We start from the raw sequence: 24038 nt of genomic DNA on the forward strand, positions 1-24038 counted from the left end.
AAAAAATTACAATTTTAAGGGCATTACTGCCATTTTGGAAAAAATTAGTCTAATAGGACATAAAGTAGTATAATTTAGTCTAAAGGGACATAGTTACCATTTTTTTGCTCTAAAAAAACAGATTTCCCAATTATGTATCATGTATTAAGTTATTAATCACTTGGCACTTTGGCAGAGATATGGAACCTATACTCCAAACAAGTCTACAATAAAAGTTTCGTTTTGTCTTGCGATATAATAGTATACTAGACCTTGACCCGTCCGACCGGACGGGTATTTATTTTATGTTTTAGCTTGTTTATATTAAATTATGTATTAGTAATATTTAAACATAAAGTTAGATTGAAAATTAATCTTTGCAGTTATAATTAAAATTAAAAGTTAATAAAATATTCTGATATAAATTTTAAATCTCCTAACTAAAATAATATAGGGATGGGTCATAATTTTTTTCCAATTCTAAAATCTTAGCATCCCTTAAAAACAAATAAAATAAATTTATAAATACATAAAATATATAAACATATTTAAAATTAATTTCTATTAAAATAAATTTATTAAAAAACAATAATCTTGCGTTGTTGTTGTTGTTTATTTCTATAGCTTGTAATGAATTGCTCTTATTTATAGATAGGCCAAAAACATTGATTATTAAGATGTCTATCAAGTATACCTAGATTTTTTGAACTAAAGGATAAATCTTGGAATAAAGTTGAGATTTAGGAAAGATAATAAGTTAGATATTACGTGATTTTGGAAGATCGATCTTAAAGTTAGTATATGTGTGGTTTTTGGTGTGATATTGAGTAATAGCGTGATCTTAGGTTGACGAAAACGGTTTATTTTCAAAATCTACATATATTTTTAGCAGATACTCTGAATATACCATATTCGAAGGACATTTATAATTTAATACCAAAATTATTTGGTAAGGCCGATTCAGTTTCTTTTATCCAATCCCGGTTTAGTTTAATAATTGGAAATTTTAAATTGTATAGTGTATACCATTCGTAGGTCGAGAGATAAAGTAGAAGTGGTCATTCTGTAGGGAAAAAGAAACAAACCAATACAAATTCAGGTTCGGTGCACGGTGCAACACAATGTTTTTAGAATCTTACTACAATTAAATAATATGTTTATCATGGATTGAATCGGTTTCAAAACTATGTACTTAGAGTATGAATTAAATTAAACTGGAAGTATTAATAATGGAGTGTACCGGTTTTAAACGTGATACACATATGAAATACAAAAGGGTAAATATATCACATAATACAGTCAGTTTAGTTACAAGTTATTTTAGGATAAGGGACGTCAATTTGTTTACGGTGATTTAGGAAAATTTTAAAAGGATAGATTTTTAAGGCCAGTGGCAGTCAAATGTAATTATTTGGCAAAAATTAGTGGTAAGTACTATTTGTACTTCAATTTTAATAGGTTAGATAGATTCGCTGCCACCATATCCTCATCTCGACCACACTTCCCAATGCCAAGTCTAAACTTTAGCAATTTCATACTGACGATTTCGCATATATATTTTTTATATAATAATCATTTTACCAATGATATGGGCTAAGCAAGTCGTGCAAGCAAAAAGCTAAGGTGGGTCCCACGACAACAGTTTCTCCAGAGAAATGAATGGTCTAGATCTAATGTTATCCTTTTCGTAACTTATCATCCAACCGTTTCTTTATAAGGAAGTCAAAGAGGGGGTATAACTGTCATTAAACAAACACAATCCTCGAATATCATATTCACTGGTGGAAAATAAATAACAGAAAATTTTTAAAAACTATAATTAGGATTTTTTTTTTGTCGAGGAAGTGAAAAAAGGATAAGCAGAGAATGGGAAGAGCGTTCGTGTATGTGATTCTGGGAGGAGGTGTAGCTGCTGGCTACGCAGCTCTGGAATTCACGAGGAGAGGTGTCTCCGAAGGCGAACTCTGCATCATCTCCGAAGAACCGGTAACACCACTACGACCTAAAATCACTTTCTTTCTTCGAATTGATTTCGAAATTTTAGTGTTTGATAGCTATGAGGAGATGATAACCTACGCCCTAATGATTACTGAGTGACTCTGTAGTTTGGATTGAGAGGTTTTAGATTTTGGTGGTTTGATGATTATTAGAAAGAGATTGGTTTGGCTTGCCTCTCTCACTTTTTTACTAAGTTACTAACTTTACGAACTTCGTGTGGATTTATCTAAAGATTTGGGTTTTTTGCTCTCAACTCATTCTTGGAATCCTTATGCTGAAATGAATCTGAGATGCGGTGGAAGTTTGTATCTTATTGAGGTGTTTGGCGAAGTTACAGAGTAGTTCAAGAGCTTGCTTAATATCTAGTGTTGCCCTGTCTCATCCATGCATTCTTAGCATCTCACTTAGATATTGTTTATCCATCTTTGGATATTGTCAAACAGTCACTTTGGTTCATGTTTTTTCAATTGTACTTTTTGTAAGCTTTAGTTGTGGATCAGTATTAAATTAAGAGGGAAAAGAGAGATCCTTTGTTTGTTTCGCTTTGTGAATAATTAGCTTCGGTGTTTGCTTTCTCTCTCTCTAGGTTGCACCATATGAGAGGCCAGCGTTGAGCAAAGGTTTTCTACTGCCGGAAGGTAAGTGAAACCTGGTAGCTTTGCGTTTTTCTGCTTTTGGAGTTAGGAGGACATAAAGAGTTTGAGTTATATAGTTCTCGCGTTAATCCACGATCTTACCTGCAGATCCTGCACGGCTTCCCTCTTTCCACACTTGTGTTGGGGCTAATGATGAGAAGCTCACCCCGAAGTGGTACAAGGAACATGGTAACTAAACTTGCGATTTTGATTTTCAGAAAGAAAAAAAGACTATTTTACTTGCCTACTTTGGCTATGACTTATGATAATAAGTTCTGAAAATTTAGTGAAATGCTTGTCTCAGGAATTGAATTAGTCCTAGGAACTCGTGTCAAGTCCGTTGATGTGAGGAGGAAGACTCTTTTATCGAGCACTGGGGAGACTATAAGTTACAAATTCTTGATCATTGCAACAGGTGCCAGGGTATGAATTGCACTATGATATACCTGGTTTCGTTTTTCCAAAGTAGAGAGTGTATGCGGGTGAGAAAATGCCATTAACGTGTATGATAAACTACTGGTTCTCACCATCAAGATTTCGTCCTTGAGATGTTACAGTCTGTTATTAGTTATTATCAGATTATCTGTTAAGTATTGAAGTGTTCGAAGTCAATGGTTATGTAATTCTGAACGTCTGTTAGATGCTGTGAACACTAGTTTATAGTCTGTTAAATTCGTTACCTTACTCTTGTCACATGTGTCTTGTGCAAGCAGGCGTTGAAGCTCGAAGAATTTGGGGTGGAAGGCTCAGATGCTGAAAACGTTTGTTACTTGAGAGATCTGAGTGACGCAAATAGGCTTGCCACAGCGATCCAATCAAGCGCCAATGGGAATGCTGTTGTTATCGGTGGTGGCTATATCGGCATGGAGTGTGCTGCATCTTTAGTTATCAACAAAATCAATGTCACCATGGTTTTTCCAGAGGCTCACTGCAGTAAGTGTTCTTCATTTTTAGTTAATTTGTAGAAGAGAAAGCTTGGGTCTGTGTGGTTGGCTTGACCTTTTTCAGTTTCTTATGACAGTGGCGCGTCTCTTTACCCCCAAGATAGCAAGTTTGTATGAAGATTACTACAGGGCTAAAGGAGTGGAGTTCATCAAAGGAACGGTTTTGACATCATTTGAGTTTGACTCAGACAAAAAGGTTATATAATTAAAAGATGTTTGGTACTTTGCATCTATGTATAGAATTAAAAGTCGAAAATAAACTATGGAATAGAGGAGCCTTCTGATCAAAGTATGAAAATAATCTTGAGCATTGTTCGATTTGCAGGTAACGGCGGTTAATCTCAAAAACGGGAACCATTTACCAGCAGATTTGGTGGTGGTTGGAATCGGAATACGACCAAACACAAGCTTGTTTGAAGGACAGCTAACGATAGAGAAAGGAGGGATAAAAGTGAACAGCAAAATGCAGTCAAGTGACAGCTCGGTGTACGCCATAGGCGACGTAGCTACGTTCCCGGTGAAACTATTCGGCGAAATGAGAAGGCTTGAGCATGTTGACTCGGCTAGGAAATCCGCACGGCACGCAGTTTCAGCCATCATGGAGCCAGAAAAGACTGGAGAGTTCGACTACCTGCCGTTTTTCTACTCAAGGGTCTTTGCCTTCTCGTGGCAGTTCTACGGAGACCCTGTTGGTGAAGTTGTGCACTTTGGGGAGTTCGAAGAGGGTAAAACCTTTGGAGCGTATTGGATTAAAAAGGGTCACCTTGTTGGGTCGTTTCTTGAAGGAGGGACTAAAGAAGAATACGATACCATCTCAAAGGCGACACAGTTGAAACCGGCGGTGACTGATCTGGAAGAACTGGGAAGAGTAGGACTCGGGTTTGCTGAGACAGTGGTGAGTCAGCATATAGTTCCAGAAGTCAAGGAGGTTCCGAGCTCTGCGCTGGTGAGGCAGGCTTCAAGAGTGGTGATGGTGGAGAAGCCTCTGCATGTATGGCACGCGGCGACTGGAGTCCTTGTTGCTGCATCTGTAGCTGTGTTTGCGTTTTGGTACGGGAGGAGACGCCGTAGGTGGTGAAAACCTCTTTCAAAGCCTCTTTGCAGAGGATTTGGATTCATTGGAAATGGGATTTGCTGTGTTGTTTGTAGCATTGGTGGGAATATATAATAGGGGAAAGGGGAGAGAAATCGAAACTACTCAATGTGATTACATTGGTATACGATTATTATATGCTTCTTTTGAATTAAAAGAATGTTTCCACTTCAAACTTGTTGACATAAAGAAAATGTTCCACAACGAACCTTGAGGTCAAAGTATCTGTATCAGTCCGAACCAAAAAACTTGAATTCATATTTGATCCGCTCTATAAAAACATGAATCTATATATATATAAATATTTTGGTATCTCTCATGCTTTGCCACATGGAAAGTCGTTCGCTGCAGACGCGACGTGTCCGTCACAACATTATTTGAGCTTTAGACTTATAAATTTTGGGCTTTATACAACTCTAATTGTTCAAGTCTGGTAACCCACAAAATCCACCTCTGAACCAGCAGCCGTAATCATTTATATATAGATAGATAACAAAAAAAATCTACGTCATCGTAAACTACTTTACCACTTAAATTATTTGTCGGTCTCTTTAGGCTCTATTATTAATGACTCTAAACTTTGATTTGGGTCTATACAATAATATTATTCTTACTATAGTCAACTAGCAAATGAAAAATAGATTTGATTCATTCTAAGTTAATATATGGTCAATAATTGTATCCCAATTTTAATTTATAAATAAATAGAATGACGAGAGGTTTGAGATCAAACATTAAAATCGATGTGTCGTTAACCAGTACTACAAAGCTCTGCACACATGAAATTAGCCATGTGTTTACCCGTAGCTGAAGAATCGAACCTTACCAAATAAAAAACAAAATCGAAACTAAATCAAATTTCATAAATCAGGTATATTTTTATATATCATGTATTCTATATTTTTCTGAAACTAAAATATCAAAAACAAACGAGAACCGAACCAAAATCAATAAGTATCTCAATTTGAAATATAATTTACAAATCTAAAATATTAAATAAACTTAGTTTTACAGTAACAAATATCATAAACTTATTATTTATAAACTGAACTATCCAAAATGAATTATATGAATACCATTTCCCTAAATTATTTAAAATCATATAAAATACCTGATAATTTATCCAAAAAACTTAAATCAGCCGTTTTTTTCCTGGCAAAAAATAATTTATCAATAAAATTTACTCAAATTAACCAAAATAATCTGAAACGCCCGTAACCGAAAGAGACCCGATTTTGTTTTTGATATTAGCTGGTTCCCCACTTTGTTGTCCAAACTGAACCAAAAAAACAAAATATCTGAACGAGAATTGAATCAAATTTTATAAATAACCGAACATATCTTATATCTGTAGAATAAAAAAATAAAATAAAATAAACCAAAAAAATTCCAAAAAAAAATAATTATAAAAAAGTTTGAATTTAAAAAAGTATAATTCGAAAACATAAAAAATATTTTTTATTTAAATAATTATTTGTTATATATATATCAAGAAAAAAGATATAAGAGTCTTTTGCCACTTATTGAAAATATATTTTTAAAAATGCCCCTTTAGTGATGGTAAAGATCAATAATGGTACCATGAATGTGGTAAACATGAAATTTCACATATTATCTATTTAAAGTTAATATTTTATTTTATTATGTCAAATTGAACTAAGAATAATAAGAAGATATATATATATATTATCATATTATTCTGAATTGTTTTTTGCTAATTTTGTATTCTCTGAAAAAATAGAATAATGAAGGATATTGTCATTTTAATTTCAAACCAAAAATGTTTATTAAAAATAAGGGCACTCGCACCGGTTGAAATTCATCACTCTAACAAATTTAAAAATATTAAAAGCTGAAAAAGAAGAAAGAGAAAGAATAAAAAAAAAGAGCAAGAGTGGTACATGTGGGAAGAGCTTTCATACATTTCTAAAGAATCGTGAATACATGTGGTATCATTTTACATGTTTTTTTATTTTAATTTTTAAAATTATTAATAACTAAATTATGTACAAAAATAATAATAAAATTATTAGTGAGGTACTCTACTTGCTATTTTACCACTAATGATGTCCTAACATTGTGATCTCAGAATTCTATTCATTATTGTTTTTTATAATATAGTTTTCAATCCACCATGGTTTTTAAATGCTTCATAAAATTAATATAAATTTATATAAATAGTTTTTATTATTAATTTCCGGTCCGTAGGGCGGGCCGATCCTAGTATATTATGTAAAATAGTCTTTTAAGTTATGAATATTATCTAGACATGATCTAGACTCAAGGGTATAATCAAAAATCTGAAAAAAATCAAAATAACTGAATATTTAAATTAGTATTTGCATTTAAATGCATGACTAAAATACTTAATTTCATTTTTGCTTTTACATGTAAAAGTTCTGAAGCCAAATATTGTTGATTGAATCTAAAATGAGTTAGGATCCAAAATAGATCTTAGACGGATTTACAAAATAAACACACACTACAAAACCAGAACGGGTCTAGCTAGTAAACTACACAAGAAAATCTAATCTGCACCAGACATGTACCCCTGATAAGGGTATTCTCGTCGTAAAACCAGTGATACAACTTCATCTACGTGTACAGGTGCATGATAGCAGCAGTACGCACTTTTAATTGTCCAAATTACCCCTTATCCTTCGTTTATCTATCCTATCCTATTCTTCATCGCTCGTGTTGAATTAACACATACAGAGGAGAGTCACAACACAAATCCGAAGAAGCCGGAGAGTGAAAAAAAATGGCAGCGACGACTCTTTCCATCGCAACCACAATCCGCTCCTCCTCTCACCTCACTCCCGCTTCTCCCCATGTCTTCCCTTCCCGACCAAACACAACCGCATTTCCCTTTCGCCTCGGTTCATCTTCTCCGACACTAACCCACCGTGCAACCCACCTCCGTCCCATATCCGCCGTCGAGGCCCCGGAGAAAATCGAGAAGATCGGATCCGAAATCTCGTCCCTCACTCTCGAAGAAGCACGCATCCTCGTCGACTACCTCCAGGACAAGTTCGGCGTCTCGCCGCTCTCCTTAGCTCCCGCTGCAGCGGCTGTGGCTGCTCCGGGAGACGGTGGCGGTGCGGCGGCTGCGGTGGAGGAGCAGACGGAGTTCGATGTGGTCATCAACGAAGTCCCGAGCAATGCGCGTATCGCGGTGATCAAAGCGGTTAGGGCTTTGACTAGCTTGGCGTTGAAGGAAGCGAAGGAGCTTATCGAAGGGTTGCCGAAGAGGTTTAAAGAAGGTGTGACGAAGGATGAAGCTGAAGAAGCTAAGAAGCAGCTTGAAGAAGCTGGCGCTAAGGTTTCCATTGCTTAAAGTGTTTTGTTTTTTTGTTTCTTGAAGTTGTGTATGATTTGTTCCTTGTTGTGTTGTTTTAGAATGTAGTTTGTGTCTGAGATTATTGATTCAGCTCTGATAAATATATATTAATGTGAATCAATTTGCGTTTCTTATAACTGATTCATCCATTGGCGCCTGTGTCGTTTACCTGCAGTCTACATATAACATATTTGTCGAAATGAGTTGCTCACTCACACGCGAAACTGGGTGACATATGTATATAGAGAAAACAGGTTCGGCCTATCACATTGTAGTTGTACTGCAATATGTAAACACCATTAAAAAATAAATCAACGGTATATCATCACTTAGTGATAAAATATATGTACAAGAAGAGAATGTGGTCATAAGATAAAACAGGATTGATACAGTAGTAGTGACTTTCTCAATCAAAACTACTACAACAACGAAATAAACTTATGAACGAGCAAAAACCATCACAAAGGAAAGTCTATGTAACTTGTCACTACCGCTAGCACATACAACGTAAATAACGCAAATCGAATCAGTCAATCAAGATACGTTTACCCAATGATAATCTTTAATGCCTGGAGAAGTATAAAGATTGTTTCGAAAAGCTGGAACGTGTAATATGCTCAAGTAGCTAAAATTAGCAATGCATAACTCCAAAGTTTGAAGAAATCTCACTTACAAAGCTCTAGAAGACCGATGCCAAACCAAACACACAAACAACATTGTACAAGAGGTTACCAAGTGATTGCCTTCCTTATGCTTCTTCTGAAAGGTCTGATTGGTAATGACTGTAGCTTTAAAATTTTTGCTTTAGAAAAAAATCTGTAAACTTTTTGCCGTGACTTTAAATTTTATTGCTGTAGAATTTTATGGAAGGCACTAAAAAATTGCTTTGAATATTTGGCTCTGCAGAGCACTTGTACAGCTGTAGGTTATTTCAAGAGCTGTGGTTTCAAAAAAAAATTAAAGCTTGATTGCTCTGAATTCGGTGCTTTAGAAATAAATAGGGCCGTGGACAGCACCTACAGCAACTACCAATCCTACAAACCAAACACACAAACAACATTGTATATGAGGTTACCAAGTGATTGCCTTCCTTATGCTTCTTTTGAAATAAAGGTATGTTTCACTACAAACACTGTGAATATTTGTGTTGATCATCTAAGAAGCAAACAAATCAATAAGGGCGTTTGGTCTAGTGGTATGATTCTCGCTTTGGGTGCGAGAGGTCCCGAGTTCGATTCTCGGAACGCCCCCTTTTTACCTTCATATATGTTCATTGGCGCATGATAGCAGACGTGCGCGTCTATTTTACTGCCCAAACTACCCCTCCTTATCCTTTGTTTTGCTATCCTCACCTTTCTTCATCTCATAGAGACACAAACAGAACAAGTTCCCGGAAGAAAGGAAGAGAGTGAGAATGGCAGCGACGACCCTCTCCATCACGAGCTCAAACCGCTCCTCTTCTTCTTCTCCCACTCTCGCTTCAGTTCATCACTTCCCTTCTCGATCCACCTCCATCGAATTTCCCTTACGCTTCGGTGCTTCTTCTCCCACGCTCACCCACCGTGCAACCCACCCCCGTCCCATCGCCGCCGTCGAAGCTCCGGAGAAAATCGAGAAGATCGGATCCGAAATCTCATCCCTCACTCTCGAAGAAGCACGCATCCTCGTCGACTACCTCCAGGACAAGTTCGGCGTCTCTCCCCTCTCCTTAGCTCCCGCCGCAGCGGCTGTAGCTGCTCCGGGAGACGGTGGCGGTGCGGCGGCTGCGGTGGAGGAGCAGACAGAGTTCGATGTGGTGATCAACGAAGTACCCAGCAGCTCGCGTATTGCGGTGATTAAAGCGGTGAGGGCGTTGACTAGCTTGGCGTTGAAGGAAGCGAAGGAGCTCATCGAAGGATTGCCGAAGAAGTTCAAGGAAGGTGCGACTAAGGACGAAGCTGAAGAAGCCAAGAAGCAGCTTGAAGAAGCTGGCGCTAAGGTCTCCATTGCTTAAGTTTATAAAAATGTCTTCTTTTTCGTAATTTCATGGATATTTTTCGTGTTGTTAATTCAGATTGGAGAAAATGTTGTAATCTTAATCAATTTGCTTTCCCTATTACTGATTTTGCCTTGGAAGCTTGGTTTCGTTCTATGCACAAAACATGTTCGTTGAAATGCCTAGGCCCTAGCTTAGAAGAAAACAAAACAGTATTTCTTACCTAACATAATGGTTGCGTTTGTGTGAATCTTATACACTTCTACACCAAATCTTATACTAGTTTTGTAAACTCATACTCTTGTCTAAATCTAACCGCCAAAAAAAATAAAAGAAAGAAGGGTTGATGCATAGCTTGACGGTTGGGATTAGATTGCTCATAAAATACATAACGGTTGCGTTTGTACAAATCTAATATACTTTGTCTGAATCTAATCGCAAAGCCGGTCGGGAGAAAAGAAAGAGAGGGTTGACACATAGCTTGCCGTCAGAAAACAAGAGTCTTTTTTGGTTAAGAACGTACGTAATGCCACGATGTCGAGAAAATAAATAAATAAATAACGGACGACGTGATAACACGAAACGAACTTTCTAATAAATAGTTTAACAAAAGCGAAAGCACCAATCACAAACCCTTTTTCCTTTTTCTTTTTATTTTTGAACACACCAACCCTTTTTTTCTTTCCTTCTTTAAGTCGAGGGAAAGAAACAAAAACTTTCCGCCGCAGGAAACGAAGAAGAAACTGTTCTCTCCAGAGATTTGCAATTCTTTTCTCTCTTCTCGTTTCTTCAGGTAATATTTGATGTTCTAGTTCTTCCCAATGTGTTAAAATCTGCTTACTTTCTCGTGAAAGAAGCAACCTTTTGTTCGTTGGTTTCTTCTGATCGTTGTCGTTCTTTTTCCTGAATGTTTTGTTTTTACTTTTTGGTGTAGTTTAGATTGTGTGTACGAACGAGAAGAATCTTCACGTCCGATGGGAAATTTCCTAACGACCGGTTCTAGGGTTTTTGAAAACAGAGAAGAATCTTCAGGTTCCTCTGAGGATGAACCGAAGTCAAACGATGTTAACATGGAGAGTGTTAACGACTCTGGACCAGTTGAAGATTATGTGATGAGTGAAGCTTCTTCGTTACTCAATACGAAGCAAGATCATTCCAGAGATGGGTTCCATGTAGGAGACTTTGTGTGGGTACAAGGAGTCAACCGTCACCAATGGTGGCCTGGGAAGATTTATGATTCTTCAGATGCTTCAGACTTAGCTTTGAAGCAAATGCAGAAAGGTACATTACTTGTGGCGTTTTGTTGGAAAGGGACGTTTGCTTGGTGCACTCCATTGCAGCTCAAACCATTTCTTGAGAATTTCAGAGACTTTTCCAAGACTAGCGATTCCAGCAGCTTTCTCAGTGCTGTGAGAGAAGCTGTGAGGGAGATTGGTCAACATGTTGAGAACCTCTTGGTTTGTGATGATGCTATGGTTTGTCCTGTAGCTGTGAATGGTGGAGTAAAGAAAGGAGTTCTTGTACCTGACGGTAGAAGAGAAATTGTAAAGTCTTTGCTTCTTGAAAAACCTGGGATAGTTCTTGAAGATGTTAAGAGCCTTGCCAAGGAAGCTAGTTTTAGTGATGTGTTAGAGATTGAGGTTTTGAAGAGGAAAATATCCGCGTTTTATCGGTGGTCTAAAGGAAGGTTTGGTTTAGCGAAATACGATGATGAGAATCCATATATCATAGGACTCGAAGACAAAGAGGATGAGTATGCGTTGAAGTTCAACAACTCTTCTTGCCATAGATCATTAAGAAAGTGCTCTGGCCTTACTAGTAATAAAAAGAGGAAACATGGTGATGAAGTTTCTAAGTGCTCAAATCATTTAGAAGAGAGTGAGAAGAAAGAGGAGTCAGGTATTGATATAGTAGTTGATTTATCAACTCCACTGGCTTCACTCTGCAAGAGGGTAAAGGTTGATGATGTTTCTTCAAGTGGTGAAAGAAACACTGGGAGTGGGGAGACTATAGTGCAAAGAGGTAAGAGAGAGAGGAAGAAAAGCAAGTATCTTTCTCCAGAATACTTGACAGATTTTAGTTGGAGCAGGAGAAAGAGCAAACTAGAATCCGAATCAGCAGAGCGAATGATCAGTTTTGTTAGCTTGGGAGCTACAACAGAGGAAATACTGGATCTTATCCGTGCAGCTTCCCTCAGCACACAACATTCACAAGAGTGTAAAAGCTCGTATGACATGATAAGAGAGTTTGCGTCCATTTACCGAAGCTTTACATATGTTACTGGAGCCAATTACAAAAGAAACGGTTCTGATGAAGATAAGCAGCTTCAAGTGAAGGTGAACAAGAGAGAAACACCTGAAAACACAAATGAAAAGAAGGGAGTGACGGATTTGGAGTGGTTGAAAAAGAAGCTTGAAAAGATGAGAGCATTGTTGGACGAATCAGAGGGAGGAGAGGTTACGGTAGAGTTGAAGATGAAACTTGAAGAGGAATCAAGAAACTTGCTAGACAAGGTAAGGAAGATGACTGTTTGTTCATCTTAACTTGTAGGATGTTTATTAGTTGAAGACGCTAGATTTTAGGAGGAGCATTGAGCTTAATTCATTCAGATGAACATTCAAACCTTTTGTTGTAGTGAAAAGTGCATATTTCAACCTTAACTTTACCCGTCGTGTCTATTTTTTCCAGAAGTTTGAAGTGGTGCGTATTCCATACCGAACTACGTAAAAACTCCAACATACTACATAAATTTTATGTGCTGTGCATTTTCCTTTCCGAACTTTATAGTAGTGCATATTTCATACTGAACTAAACAAAAAATTCAAAAAATACTACATAAATTATCCAAAGGTGTTATTCAACCATTAATCTATCAAACGACGTCGTTTTTGATAAAAAATCTGTAAAATGTAAAATGTAAAATTTAAAAATACTACATAAACTTTCAAAATCGTGTTTATATATATTGACGTCAAAGATATTAGTCATTCGTTAATTTATGAAATGACTTCATTTTGGATAAATTATGTAAAATTAAAAATTAATTTTTTGGAAGGTTCAAACTCTCATACTGGTAGACAAGTAATATCAGATTAATTACTAGACCAAAGTAACTTTCTTGTATAAATTTGTAAACACTAACTGATATTTAAGTTTTAGTATAATCAAATAAATATTATCAAATTTTTATTGTTTCAGTTTTATAAAAAAAATATAATCATTTTATGCTTTTAATTTAACTTTACAAATCATTATTTTATAAATTTAGACCAGTTATTATTAATTTAAATATTTACTTTATAGTATTACTAAAAATTGAACTATATTGTAAAAAATTTAGAATTTTTATTTTTTTGCTTTTAGATCAGAGGAAGAAAAAAAACGTTGTTTTCGATAAATACTGTAAAATTTAAAATTTGAAAATACTACATAAACTTTTAAAATCGTCTTTATATATATATTGACAATCAAAGATGTTAATCATCCGTTAATTTATAAAAATGATGTTATTTTGGATAAATTTTTGTAAAATGACAAATTAATTTGTAACGAGAGTTTATGTAGTATTTTTAAGTGGTTGATCAGATTAATTACTAGACCAAATTAAGCATACATTTTTTAATTTTTACTTTGGCCCAATGGGCCTTCAGTCTGAATCTTGTGATAATTTGAATATAAAACTTGACCTACCAAATAGTAGCGTCCATCATTACCCGGTAAAGGAGGCGGCTGAGGGAGTACTGCTAATATTGAATATAAGCCCATTGGTATCTATAAATAATGTACCATGATTTAACATCTTCACATCATCGACTGAAACCAAAACCCTAATACGTAGGCGGTCTTTCTCCGCCGCTTGTTTTTTTTTTCCTCTTGTTCATGAGTTTTTATTTTGGTTTTCTTTGATTGTTGATTTTTGAAAGTAATGGTGATGGCAAGGATGATTTCTGCTTAATTTCTGACACCTCTTGTATGAGAAGAGCTTGATAAACTCTTCCTTGAGCACATTATGCAAATACTCTGAGCCTCCAGTTTTTTTTCTTGTGTCTTAATTTTTTGGTATATATCGTTTTTATTTTTTTTTTCGAGATTTTTTTTGTGAATAATCTTCACATCTAGTTTGGTTTAGTATTTTTAAAAAAAAAACTGGATCTAGAAAATTGAGGGGGTAAGATGATGCGATGATTGTAAAAGTAATTCCTCGTACTGAATAGCCACTAGGCTTTGTAGACTCACATTACACCCATAGAATATGAGCATCTTCACCCCCCTTTTTCTTCCAATCAATTTCTTTCACTTAAAGGTATGATTTGATTAGTTTGTCTTTGATATTTTTGTTTCAAGATTTTTTTCTTCCAACCACAATTTCTGTTGATACCTTTGATTGAGTAGGCAGGATTTGAAATTTTTTATTCAATAAACGGACTATTTTTCCTAGTTTTGTGTTATATATTCAAACTCAAGTATTAGTTGAATCGTTTTTGTCTTGGGCGAGGATGATGATTCCTTAATTATTTCTGACACCTCTTGTATGAGAAGTCTGATAAACTCTTCCTTGAGCACATTACGCAATACTCTGAGCCTTCATTGGATTCATTATGGAACATGAAACATAACACTGTAACAGTTTAGTCGAGAAACTTGTTGTCGCTGAGGACATTTAGCCTAAAAAAACAATTTAGTATGTCATTTAAACTTAATCTAGTTTGTTAAACACAGTTTGAAATTTCAGTATTGGAATATAAATCTTTAAGGATCTGGATAATGTTCCATTCTTCTTTATTTATGTTAAAACATGAATGTTCAAACTTTTGAACAGCACTAGTAAAACGAAAAATAGTTATCAAATCCTAATTTTATATTATTAACTCGGCCTTCTGTGGTCAATCGACTGCTGTGCTCCATACTCTGGCCGAGATAGAAGAATGGAAATTTGTTTTTGAACATCCTCTCACTACAAGAAAACACAAATTTAACGACGGCCAAAATCGTCGTTATTTCCTCGGAAAAGAAGACTTACGAGGAAATGGCGATGAAAGGCGTTTCGTCGTTATATGATTGTCGTAAGAGAAGATTCGTCGCCATTTCCTCGTTAATTAGCGAGGTTATATTTTCCTCGTAAAGAAGAATTAAGTTTTCGTCGTAAAGACCACGTGGGGTTTCCACGTAACGCGGTCGTTGTGGTTCCTCGTAAGAAACTCGTAAATGATTCGTCGTAAAATACCCGCAAAAACCTCTAAATAAATTTGTCGTAATAACAACGAAAGGAACACGAAAACAATTCGTCGTAATAGAATCGTAACTAAATCCACGTAAAATCCTCGTTAAGTTTTCCTCGACATTTCGTCGTTAATTTTCCTCGTTAATACATCGGGAATTAGCGACGCAATTACTTTGTTTTCTTTACTGAATTTATAAATAAAAATTATATTTATTTAATTTATTAATAAAATTTTAATTGAAATTAAATCGAATAGAAAATTTTTTTTTGGCCGAATTAAAATGAAATTATCTATATATATAAAAAAATGTTTGTGTCCCTCCTGTTGCGCCACGTCGGATCCAGCCTGGAAACTCGCTTCATACAATCGCGCCACATGTCCTGAACATGAGACTCACCGTTTCATTAACTCTGGTGTGGGCTTGGACTGTGTAATCGCGTGTCTGGGCCTAATCCTGAAGAATCGATGCATTGGGCCAGGAGCTCAAGCCTCGCCTCCCGGCGGTCAGCTAACCACCACCATGAATTTCGTCGTCTTCTTCCTCTCTAAGCCCGACTTCGGTTACTACTCCTTCGGCTTCACCGCCTCCACCGTAGCTTCATCATGTCTCCGCTTCCAGCCAATCTCTCATTACTCGCATCAGATCTTGAATCGATGGTGGAGAAAACTCCATCTTCTTCATGAATCTGCATCTGGACAAGAATAAGCTTTGATAAGAGAATAGATAAAAGAGTGGTTGAGACATATTTCGTGGTGATGGTTGAAACAGAGTTCATTAGCGGAGAACGATAACGAGGAGGTGGAGATTAAGAAGATGGTGGCAGCGGCGGAGGTTATGGTGATGGTGGCTGAGACAGCTTCGTTAGCGGAGGTAGAGAACGAGGAGACAGAGATTATGGTGATGGTGGTGGCTGTGACAGATTTCGTTTATGGGGTAATTTTGTTTAAGAATGAAGAACATGAGATAAGAAAAGAGATAGAGTTAAGCCTTTGTTCAAAAGAAAAAAAAAAGATAGAGAATACGAAAGGAAAGGTAGGAGATAGAGGAAGAACACATTTTTCACTTTGTTCATTTTGGGCCATTAGATTTATTTTAATCAATGGTTGTAGTTAAAAGAAAGTGGATCCTCGCACTTGCACCTTAGTGGTTACTTTTTAAGAGAGGGAAAAATGAGAATTAAAGAGAGGAAAATTGATTAGTGATGAGATTTTCACAAAGTATTTAGCGGAATATCTAATTTTAAGTTCCTGCTTACTAAAACTCTTTTATAGCATTTATCTAATGCTATTATATGATACGAAATTTTTTAAATCATCTACGATAGCAGTTTTGTTTAGTAAAACGTATTGTAACAATGTGCTATCAATGTAGACTTTTTTTTGTAGTGCCAACTTCCCCTTAGGCATCCTTGGCATCGACATCGTCGACAAGTTCCGGAAGCAATCATCAGAGAGGTTTGGCACCGAGATCTTCACGGAGAGGTCACCAAGGTTGATTTCTCCTCGAGGCCGTTCAAGCTCTTCACCGATTCAAGAACGGTGCTCGCCGAAGCACCAATTCCGTCATCATCTCAACCGGAGCTGTTGCGAAACGGCTGAGCTTCGCCGGATCTGGCGAAGGCGCTGATGGTTTCTGGAACGGGGGATCTCGGCATGTGCTGTATGCGACGGCACCACTCCGATCTTTAGGAACAAGTCTCTGGTGGTTATCGGCAGCGGAGACTCGGTGATGGAGGAGGCGAGGTACGTTCAAGGCGACGAAGATCATGCAACATAGAAAGGCGTGTTTGGTTGTTTGAAGGTGAAGAACGTTGTTACTGGTGATGTTTCGGATTTGAAAATGTCTGGGTTGTTCTTTGCGATTGGTCATGAGCCGGCAACGAAGTTCTTGGATAGCCAGCTTGAGCTTGATGAGGATGGGTATGTGGTGACCAAGCCTGGTACCACTAAGACGAGTGTGGTTGGTGTGTTCTCTGCTGGAGATGTGCAAGACAAGAGCTATAGGCAGGCCCTTCCAGCTGCAGGAACTGGTTTGTTTTCAAAATCGCTATTTACGTTTATAGAAAAGTAGATAATAAAGTATCTGATATTTGATTGTTGCTTAATTACATAGTGGTTTAAGGAATCCTTTTTAGCTTTTTGAAAGTCATTAGCTTTTATTGATGGAACCCGTTCATCTGCTCAATGTGTTTTGCGTTGTTTACCATTTCATTTGTGAGACCATTTTAAATGGTTTCATGAGACGTTTGTTGAAGTAAACAATTTTTTAAAATGTATGATTATTGCTCTGTTCAAAGTGAGTTGAGTTTTTGAATTCATTAGCTTTTTATGGTGGAACCCATTCATGTTCTCAAAGTGTGCGGCTTTTTATATCATTTGGTTGAGACATGATTTGTGTTTGCTATAGAGTGTTCATGTGGTGTGTGGTTAAAGTCAAAGTGCCTGTTTTTGTCTGTATATCATTTTGATTAACTTAAGTAAGTAGTTTGAGACATGATTTGTATTTGCTCTATAATGGTCATGTGGTGTACGGTTAAAAGGTATCTACTTTCATACTCATACTCACACTCTTTAGTAGACTAATAGTGGTCATTAGTTGGTCTTGAGAAGCATGCAAGTTAAATTGAACTGTTTCAAGATTTCTTATCTTAATGTTCTCTTGCTAAAAATAAATAATTCAGACATATTTTAGCTATTTACACGTTATAGTGTGTAGTTTTTGAACTCTGACTAAGATGAAATCAGATTGTTCTCGAGTGGCTACTTGGTTCTATGAAATCCAATTTGACCAAAATATGACAATGCAAAAACCGCAAGAAAATAATAATTCAAGGTGGATTGGATGAGTCTCAAGTTTGTTAACTTTTCCCTTTTTAAGTGTACTTCCTTGAACCTAAATTTAAGATACTTAGATATTTCTTTTTTGGTTTATACTATCATTTTTAATCTACAATTTTTTTTTAAAAAAATGCTTCATAAATTAATGTAAATTCATATAAAATATTTTTTTTTCTCTAGCTTCCCGCCCGTAGGGCGGGCCGGCCCTAGTATAATATATAAATAAGTTTTGAATTTTAAAATACAATAACAAAAAAAAAAATTTAATGCTGCATTGCCGCGTCGTAGAATTCCTCGCTCCTTCTCGAGAGATCTTCCTCGTTGACTTGCACGGATGTCTCGCCTGGAATGGGGTTTTGTTGTCTCATGGTCCTGAACATGGCCTCCCATTCCGGATTTGTGGCCGCTATGACGTCCAAGAAGTTCTCGAGACCAGTCATACGAGCTGTGAACGACGATTTTGTCGAGGCCAACTCGTTTTGTGTCGACGACAGCTGATGTTGTGTCGTCTCCAACACGTCGCGCAGCTGAGAGACTTCATCATCCCGTCTCTGGCCATAAGAGGAAGTCGCTCTCGGAACATCGTTGACGGAACCAATCCCCAACACACGTCCCTTTTTCTTGGGAGCGACCTTAAAAAACAATAAAATATATATTAAAATTTAAATTTTAAAGTAAAATGGAATTAATAAAAAATTTATATAAAATTTACCTCCTCGTAAATTCTATCCACTTCTATTGTGGATAAGACGACGGGTGATCCGTCGGCGGACTCCTGCGCCAGCTGGGTCTCACGCTCGTCAATACGAGCTGCCACATCATTGTAGATCTTCTCAGACTTCTCATCTACAAATGCGCCCGCCTTGTTCTTGTGGGTCCGATCGAAAAGTTCCATAAGAGTCGGTAAACGTCCCAACTCCTTGGCCTAAAAATAGTTAAGAAAGTTTTTATTATATATATATATATATATATATATAAAAAATCAAAAAGTTAAATATTTAAATTACGTACCATTTCCAAACGGACGCGGGCGTGTGGCTTTTGGCCCGTACTATGTTGCATCGCCCTGTGGCCGTGCTCATCTACCGAGTTACGGGAGGCGGAGCAAGACTGGGCGACTCTCATGGCATCAGGATCCCTCCAGTAACGGATGAGGCCATCCCACACGTCCGTGGTGATGGATGTGGGTTTGCCCCGCTCATAGCCCTTCACGATCCAGTCACCCTTCCAGTTGGAGACCGTGTCCAACAAACGTTTCTTCGCCTTGTCGATAAACTCTTTCCGCACCTTCTCAGTGACCCCCATGGACCAATTAAATTTTTGCTGCAAAAAAAAAAAATATTAATAATTAGTTTAGAAAAATAAAATTTAAAAAAATATAAATCAGGAATAAATTGTAAAAACTTACAGCGTAAATCTTGAACCACGTCCTTCTGATGTAGATCGGAGTGGATTTCCAGTTGGGATGTGCCATGGAGAAGTAACCTTTAATCGTCTCGGTTACTTCTGTTGCAAGGCAGTTATCAACCCCAAACCTGGAAAAAAAAACAAATTCAAAGTTTTAAATATTTATTAAAGTCACAAATGAATTTTAAAAAATAAATGTAACATACATACCAAAGTGTTCCTTCAGGTCGGTCGGGGTCTATGATCGGTAAGCCTTCTCTGCCTGGCAAACCGAGAATGTCCTCAACAGTGTACTGAGAGTAAGGACAACTCGCTGGCACCATCAAATCAGCATGAACCTGATGGGCGGCCATCTGAGGAGGCACATGAGGAGCTGGCATCGGAGGAGGAGCTACCGGAGGAGGCACATGAGGAACTGATGGCGATGCCGTAGAAGAAGGCGAGACTCTCTGAGAAGATTGAGTCTCGGGGACGGTCTCCTGCTGACCCGAAGAACCGGGAGCTGAAGAAGAACCGGGAAGTGAAGGCGGGTCTAACCGACTACCCGGTGGACCGAACATCTGCGAGTAGTGAGCACTACGCTGGTGTCTACGAATAGTCTGCAAAATTTAAATTTCTAAATTAAAATCAAGAGTAAATAAAAAATTATGAACAGTATTAACTACGTAATTAATAAAATGAGGAAACCTAAATTTTGTAAACTAATTTCGTAAACTAAATTCCCTAAACTAACCACCTAATCTAAATTCCCTAAACTACTTAGAGAGGAAAGAGAGTTACCATGTTGAGAGGAAATGGAGAGGCTGTAGAGAGGAATTAGAGAGGAAATGAAGAGGGCTGCGGTTTCGCCTATATATAGGATTAGTGTTCGTCGAAAATTCGTCGCAAAATAACGAGGAAAGACAGAGGCCCGTCTTTCGTTTTGTCGCAAGGCCCAAGCAAATTAACGAGGATATACAGAGGCCCGTCTTTTTTTAACGTCGTTCTTGCGATGATTTTTGTTTTATCATCGATTTTACGTGGGCCCGTCTTTCGTTTCGTCGCAAGGCCCAAGCAAATTAACGAGGATATACAGAGGCCCGTGTTTTATTTAACGTCGTTCTTGCGACGATTTTTTTTTTATCATCGATTTTACGTGCAAATAGCGAGGCTTTTTTTGCTAACCCCTAAAATCTTAAACCCCAAACCTCAAACCCTATCTTTCTTATCTCCAAACCTCAAACCCTATCTTTCTTATATTTCTTATCTAATACTTCATATATTTCTAACCCTTTAACTTCAATATATATATTTTTTTGAATTTGAAAGGTTTAATACGTTGGAAAACAATTTTACAAATTTTGAATTTGACGTATCACACAACAAATCAAACACACGCTACAAATCATATATGAAAGGTTTAAAAACAAAAAAAAAAAAAGAAGAAGATATTTGAATACAAATGATGTAGATTTATGTGGGCTACACTTACGTATCTCGTCATATGTGTTTCCAATATCTTTCTTCTCTTTTTTTTTTAAGTTTATATAAAATTGAAAATTAATTTTTTTTTAGTTTATATGAAGTAGGATGGGGAGTTTTAGGGTTTGCACATTTGGGGTTTAGGGATTTGGGTTTCATTTTAGTTTAGGGTTTATATTTACCGACGAATTAACGACGAAAAGTAAAATAAAAAAGCTAACCTCGCTCATTCCACGTAAGTTAACGAGGCTCTTACGACGTTTTGGTCTTACGTGGAATAAGCGAGGTCCGCTTTTTTAATTATAAATCGTCGCTTAGTCCACGTAAGTTACGAGGCTCTTACGACGTTTACTGTTACCGTGGAATATGCGAGGTAATGTATTATTAATCGTCGTAAAATTCCCGTGAGATAACGTGGAAAGTACGACGACTGTCTCTAAACCCCTAAAACGAAACCCCAAATCCCAAACCACATCTTCTTTATCTTCTACTTCATATATCAAACACTTCTATCCTTTAACCTCAAGCAATTCATTCTAATCCAAACCGAAAATTATAAAAACACAATTCCTTTACTTATAATTAATGTCGATATCTTATTTATAAATAAACTCCCATTATCTTTAATTATATATAATAAATCAAACTCATACAAATATGAAATACATTAATCGGATTCATCGACATTCTCGTCATCACTTGAAACATCATCATTTACATGAAACTCGTCTTCAACAGCTTCCTCCGTGGGATCTTCGGTAAGATCTTCATACTCGTGATTATGCGGATCAATGAGAAGGATGTCATCAATTTCTTGTTCAGGTTCATGAACTTCATTTATTTGTTCTTCTTGCAATGGTGGTTCTTCTCCTACGATGATTCGTCCTCGAGGTGTAACTTTGATCACGGCTAACCAATTTATACCCGACTCTCTCATCCGTGGGTATGGAAGGAAGCTAACTTGGTCTGCTTGTGAAGCTAAGATGAAGGGCTCGAATTTGTTGTACCTCCGGCCACCGTTGACATCTACTACACCGAATTTGTTCAACCGAACACCTCTATTGACGACGGGGTCGAACCATTCACACTTGAAGAGGACGCATTTTAGCTTCAATATCCCTGGGAATTCGACTTCAATAATCTCCGTCAAGATTCCGTAGAAATCTGTTTCTCCTTTCACACAAATTCCATAGTTACTGGTTGCCCGCTGTTTACCATACTCATATGTGTGAAAAGTATAGCCTCGTGTGAAATACATCTGTGATGTGGTGACCTTTACAAGTGGAGATTGAATTACTTCGTGTAACCACTTAGGATAATCTGCATCGTCGTCATAATCAACCTATTTAAAAATAAAAAGAACGTTGAAATACAAATCATTCATGTATGAAAATTTTAAAAGTATTTGATTAATACCTGATTCTTCAACCACTTAACAAAGTGTTGATCTTTTCTTTTGTCTACGTCACTTGTGGATATACCAGGAAATGTTTCTTTGACTTGTGAAACAAACATGCTGTAAATTCACATTTTACATGAATTAATCTCTCTCAATTATATAATGTATACTCAATTTAAGTTACCTTTCAAAATAACGCATCAATGGATCCTCGCAATTGAGTAGAATATAGGTGTGTGCACTATGAGCGTCTTCTTCACTCGACCACCAAACCTGTTTTGATTTCCCACCAAGTCGTCCAATCTGGCTAAAGATTTCTGGAACACCAACAACTGCATATGTGGGCGCAACGCCACCATCATCATATCTTCTTGGAGCTCTTCTTCGGGTACGTACTTTTGACGCAAAGTAGTACGATGTGAAGTGAGAAACTTCTTCTGTCAAACTTCCAGCAATTATAGAACCTTCAACTTTGGCGAGGTTCTTTGCTTTTCCCTTCAAATATTTCATGGCTCGCTCGTACTGATACATCCATCCGTAATGTACCGGTCCACGAAGCAATGCCTCATATGGGAGGTGGATAGCTAGATGCTCCATCACGTCAAAAAAGCCTGGAGGAAATATCTTCTCCAAGTTGCACAATAAGATAGGAATGTTCTCCTGAAGCTGTTCTACGACTTCTTCTTTAAGAGTGCGTGTGCTCAAATCCCTGAAAAATGCTCCAATGCCTATTCCAAAAACAATTAAACACATTGTTAGTCAAATACTATTATTGTAAACTAAACCAATTTAATATTATTGTCCTATTGTAAACTACCTGCAAGTGCTTCATGTACGTTTGTTGCAAGTAGCTCCGCAAATGCAAATGGCAGAAGTCGTTGCATAAAGACATGACAATCATGACTCTTCATCCCGGAGAACTTTTGACCCTTTTCAACACATCTTGAAAGATTTGAAACATACCCATCAGGGAACTTCACTTCTGATGCCACCCAATTGAACAAAACCGACTTTTTTCTGAAGATAATCTAAAAATTGGAACGGGAACTTGGCCATTGCTTTTTATATGTAACTCACTTCTTGAGCAAATATCCGGCAAGTCCAACCTCGATTTTATGTTGTCTTTTGTCTTCCCTGGGACATTCATAAATTGTATTCATGATGTTCTCAAAGAAATTCTTCTCTATATGCATCACATCAAGGTTGTGGCGCAGAAGAAGATCCTTCCAATATGGTAACTCCCAAAATATACTCTTCTTGTGCCAGTTGTGATGAACACCGTAAGAATCAGGCATATTACGAGGGACATGCCAATTACCACCCCAGCGAACTGTTTCGTTAGCTCCGTAGTAGTCGATTTGCGCTTCAATTTGTTCTCCAGTTAGATATGGAGGAGGAGTGTCTCTCACAACCTTTTTGTGCCTAAACAAATTCTTGTTTCTTCGGTACGGATGGCCAACTGGAAGAAATCGACGGTGACAATCGAACCAACTTGTCTTTCTACCATTCTTCAGTTGAAATGCATCTGTCGTTCCATTACAATATGGACAAGCTAATCTCCCATGTGTAGTCCATCCAGACAACATCCCATAGGCAGGAAAGTCACTTATGGTCCACAAAAGCATAGCTCGCATCGTAAAATTCTTCTTCGTTGAGCAGTCATACGTCCTCACCCCTGTTGACCACAAATCCTTCAACTCTTTTATCAGTGGTTGTAGGAAAACATCAAGTGACCTTTTTGGATGCT

The 24038-nt window shown here is 37.1% G+C and overlaps 4 protein-coding genes, 4 non-coding genes and 1 pseudogene across 8 annotated transcripts; all 9 read left to right on the forward strand.

The window, feature by feature from the left end:
* The first annotated feature begins 1721 nt into the window (after nucleotides 1-1721).
* LOC125589758 (monodehydroascorbate reductase 4, peroxisomal) lies at nucleotides 1722-4824 on the forward strand. The gene is made up of 7 exons (XM_048762124.1): nucleotides 1722-1965; nucleotides 2564-2615; nucleotides 2721-2801; nucleotides 2917-3035; nucleotides 3326-3545; nucleotides 3634-3752; nucleotides 3882-4824. Exons 1-7 carry the CDS (start codon nucleotides 1846-1848, stop codon nucleotides 4632-4634), a joined length of 1464 nt encoding a protein of 487 aa, XP_048618081.1. The 5' UTR covers nucleotides 1722-1845; the 3' UTR covers nucleotides 4635-4824.
* A 2491-nt stretch (nucleotides 4825-7315) lies between these two features.
* On the forward strand, nucleotides 7316-8126 carry LOC125589760 (50S ribosomal protein L12-3, chloroplastic-like). The gene has a single exon (XM_048762127.1). The coding sequence runs from the start codon at nucleotides 7411-7413 to the stop codon at nucleotides 7984-7986; it is 576 nt and encodes a 191-aa protein (XP_048618084.1). The 5' UTR covers nucleotides 7316-7410; the 3' UTR covers nucleotides 7987-8126.
* A 1041-nt stretch (nucleotides 8127-9167) lies between these two features.
* Nucleotides 9168-9239, forward strand: TRNAP-UGG. Its single transcript has one exon. It is a non-coding gene; the product is annotated as a tRNA-Pro (tRNA).
* Nucleotides 9240-9286: 47 nt separating this feature from the next.
* On the forward strand, nucleotides 9287-10087 carry LOC125589759 (50S ribosomal protein L12-1, chloroplastic-like). Its single transcript, XM_048762126.1, has one exon. The coding sequence runs from the start codon at nucleotides 9404-9406 to the stop codon at nucleotides 9980-9982; it is 579 nt and encodes a 192-aa protein (XP_048618083.1). The 5' UTR covers nucleotides 9287-9403; the 3' UTR covers nucleotides 9983-10087.
* Nucleotides 10088-10314: 227 nt separating this feature from the next.
* Nucleotides 10315-12642, forward strand: LOC106414449 (PWWP domain-containing protein 6-like). The gene is made up of 2 exons (XM_048762125.1): nucleotides 10315-10757; nucleotides 10904-12642. The coding sequence occupies exon 2, from the start codon at nucleotides 10939-10941 to the stop codon at nucleotides 12505-12507; it is 1569 nt and encodes a 522-aa protein (XP_048618082.1). The 5' UTR covers nucleotides 10315-10757; nucleotides 10904-10938; the 3' UTR covers nucleotides 12508-12642.
* Nucleotides 12643-13897: 1255 nt separating this feature from the next.
* LOC125590990 lies at nucleotides 13898-13991 on the forward strand. Its single transcript, XR_007326982.1, has one exon. It is a non-coding gene; the product is annotated as a small nucleolar RNA snoR1 (small nucleolar RNA).
* Nucleotides 13992-14136: 145 nt separating this feature from the next.
* On the forward strand, nucleotides 14137-14226 carry LOC125591012. Its single transcript, XR_007327001.1, has one exon. It is a non-coding gene; the product is annotated as a small nucleolar RNA snoR8a (small nucleolar RNA).
* Nucleotides 14227-14453: 227 nt separating this feature from the next.
* Nucleotides 14454-14547, forward strand: LOC125590991. Its single transcript, XR_007326983.1, has one exon. It is a non-coding gene; the product is annotated as a small nucleolar RNA snoR1 (small nucleolar RNA).
* Nucleotides 14548-15706: 1159 nt separating this feature from the next.
* On the forward strand, nucleotides 15707-17504 carry LOC125575646 (annotated as a pseudogene).
* The last annotated feature ends 6534 nt before the right edge of the window (nucleotides 17505-24038 follow it).

Source organism: Brassica napus, chromosome C7 (assembly GCF_020379485.1).
Source record: "Brassica napus cultivar Da-Ae chromosome C7, Da-Ae, whole genome shotgun sequence".
NCBI classification, from domain to species: domain Eukaryota; kingdom Viridiplantae; phylum Streptophyta; class Magnoliopsida; order Brassicales; family Brassicaceae; genus Brassica; species Brassica napus.

Excerpts from the sequence above, each read along its gene's own strand:
- LOC125589758 (XM_048762124.1), top strand. The coding sequence starts at position 1,846 with ATGGGAAGAGCGTTCGTGTATGTGATTCTGGGAGGAGGTGTAGCTGCT. Across the intron at positions 2,802-2,916 it reads GAAGTGGTACAAGGAACATG|GAATTGAATTAGTCCTAGGA; the intron begins GTAACTAAACTT and ends TGCTTGTCTCAG. Across the intron at positions 3,546-3,633 it reads TTTTCCAGAGGCTCACTGCA|TGGCGCGTCTCTTTACCCCC; the intron begins GTAAGTGTTCTT and ends TTCTTATGACAG.
- LOC125589760 (XM_048762127.1), top strand. The coding sequence starts at position 7,411 with ATGGCAGCGACGACTCTTTCCATCGCAACCACAATCCGCTCCTCCTCT.
- LOC125589759 (XM_048762126.1), top strand. The coding sequence starts at position 9,404 with ATGGCAGCGACGACCCTCTCCATCACGAGCTCAAACCGCTCCTCTTCT.
- LOC106414449 (XM_048762125.1), top strand. The coding sequence starts at position 10,939 with ATGGGAAATTTCCTAACGACCGGTTCTAGGGTTTTTGAAAACAGAGAA.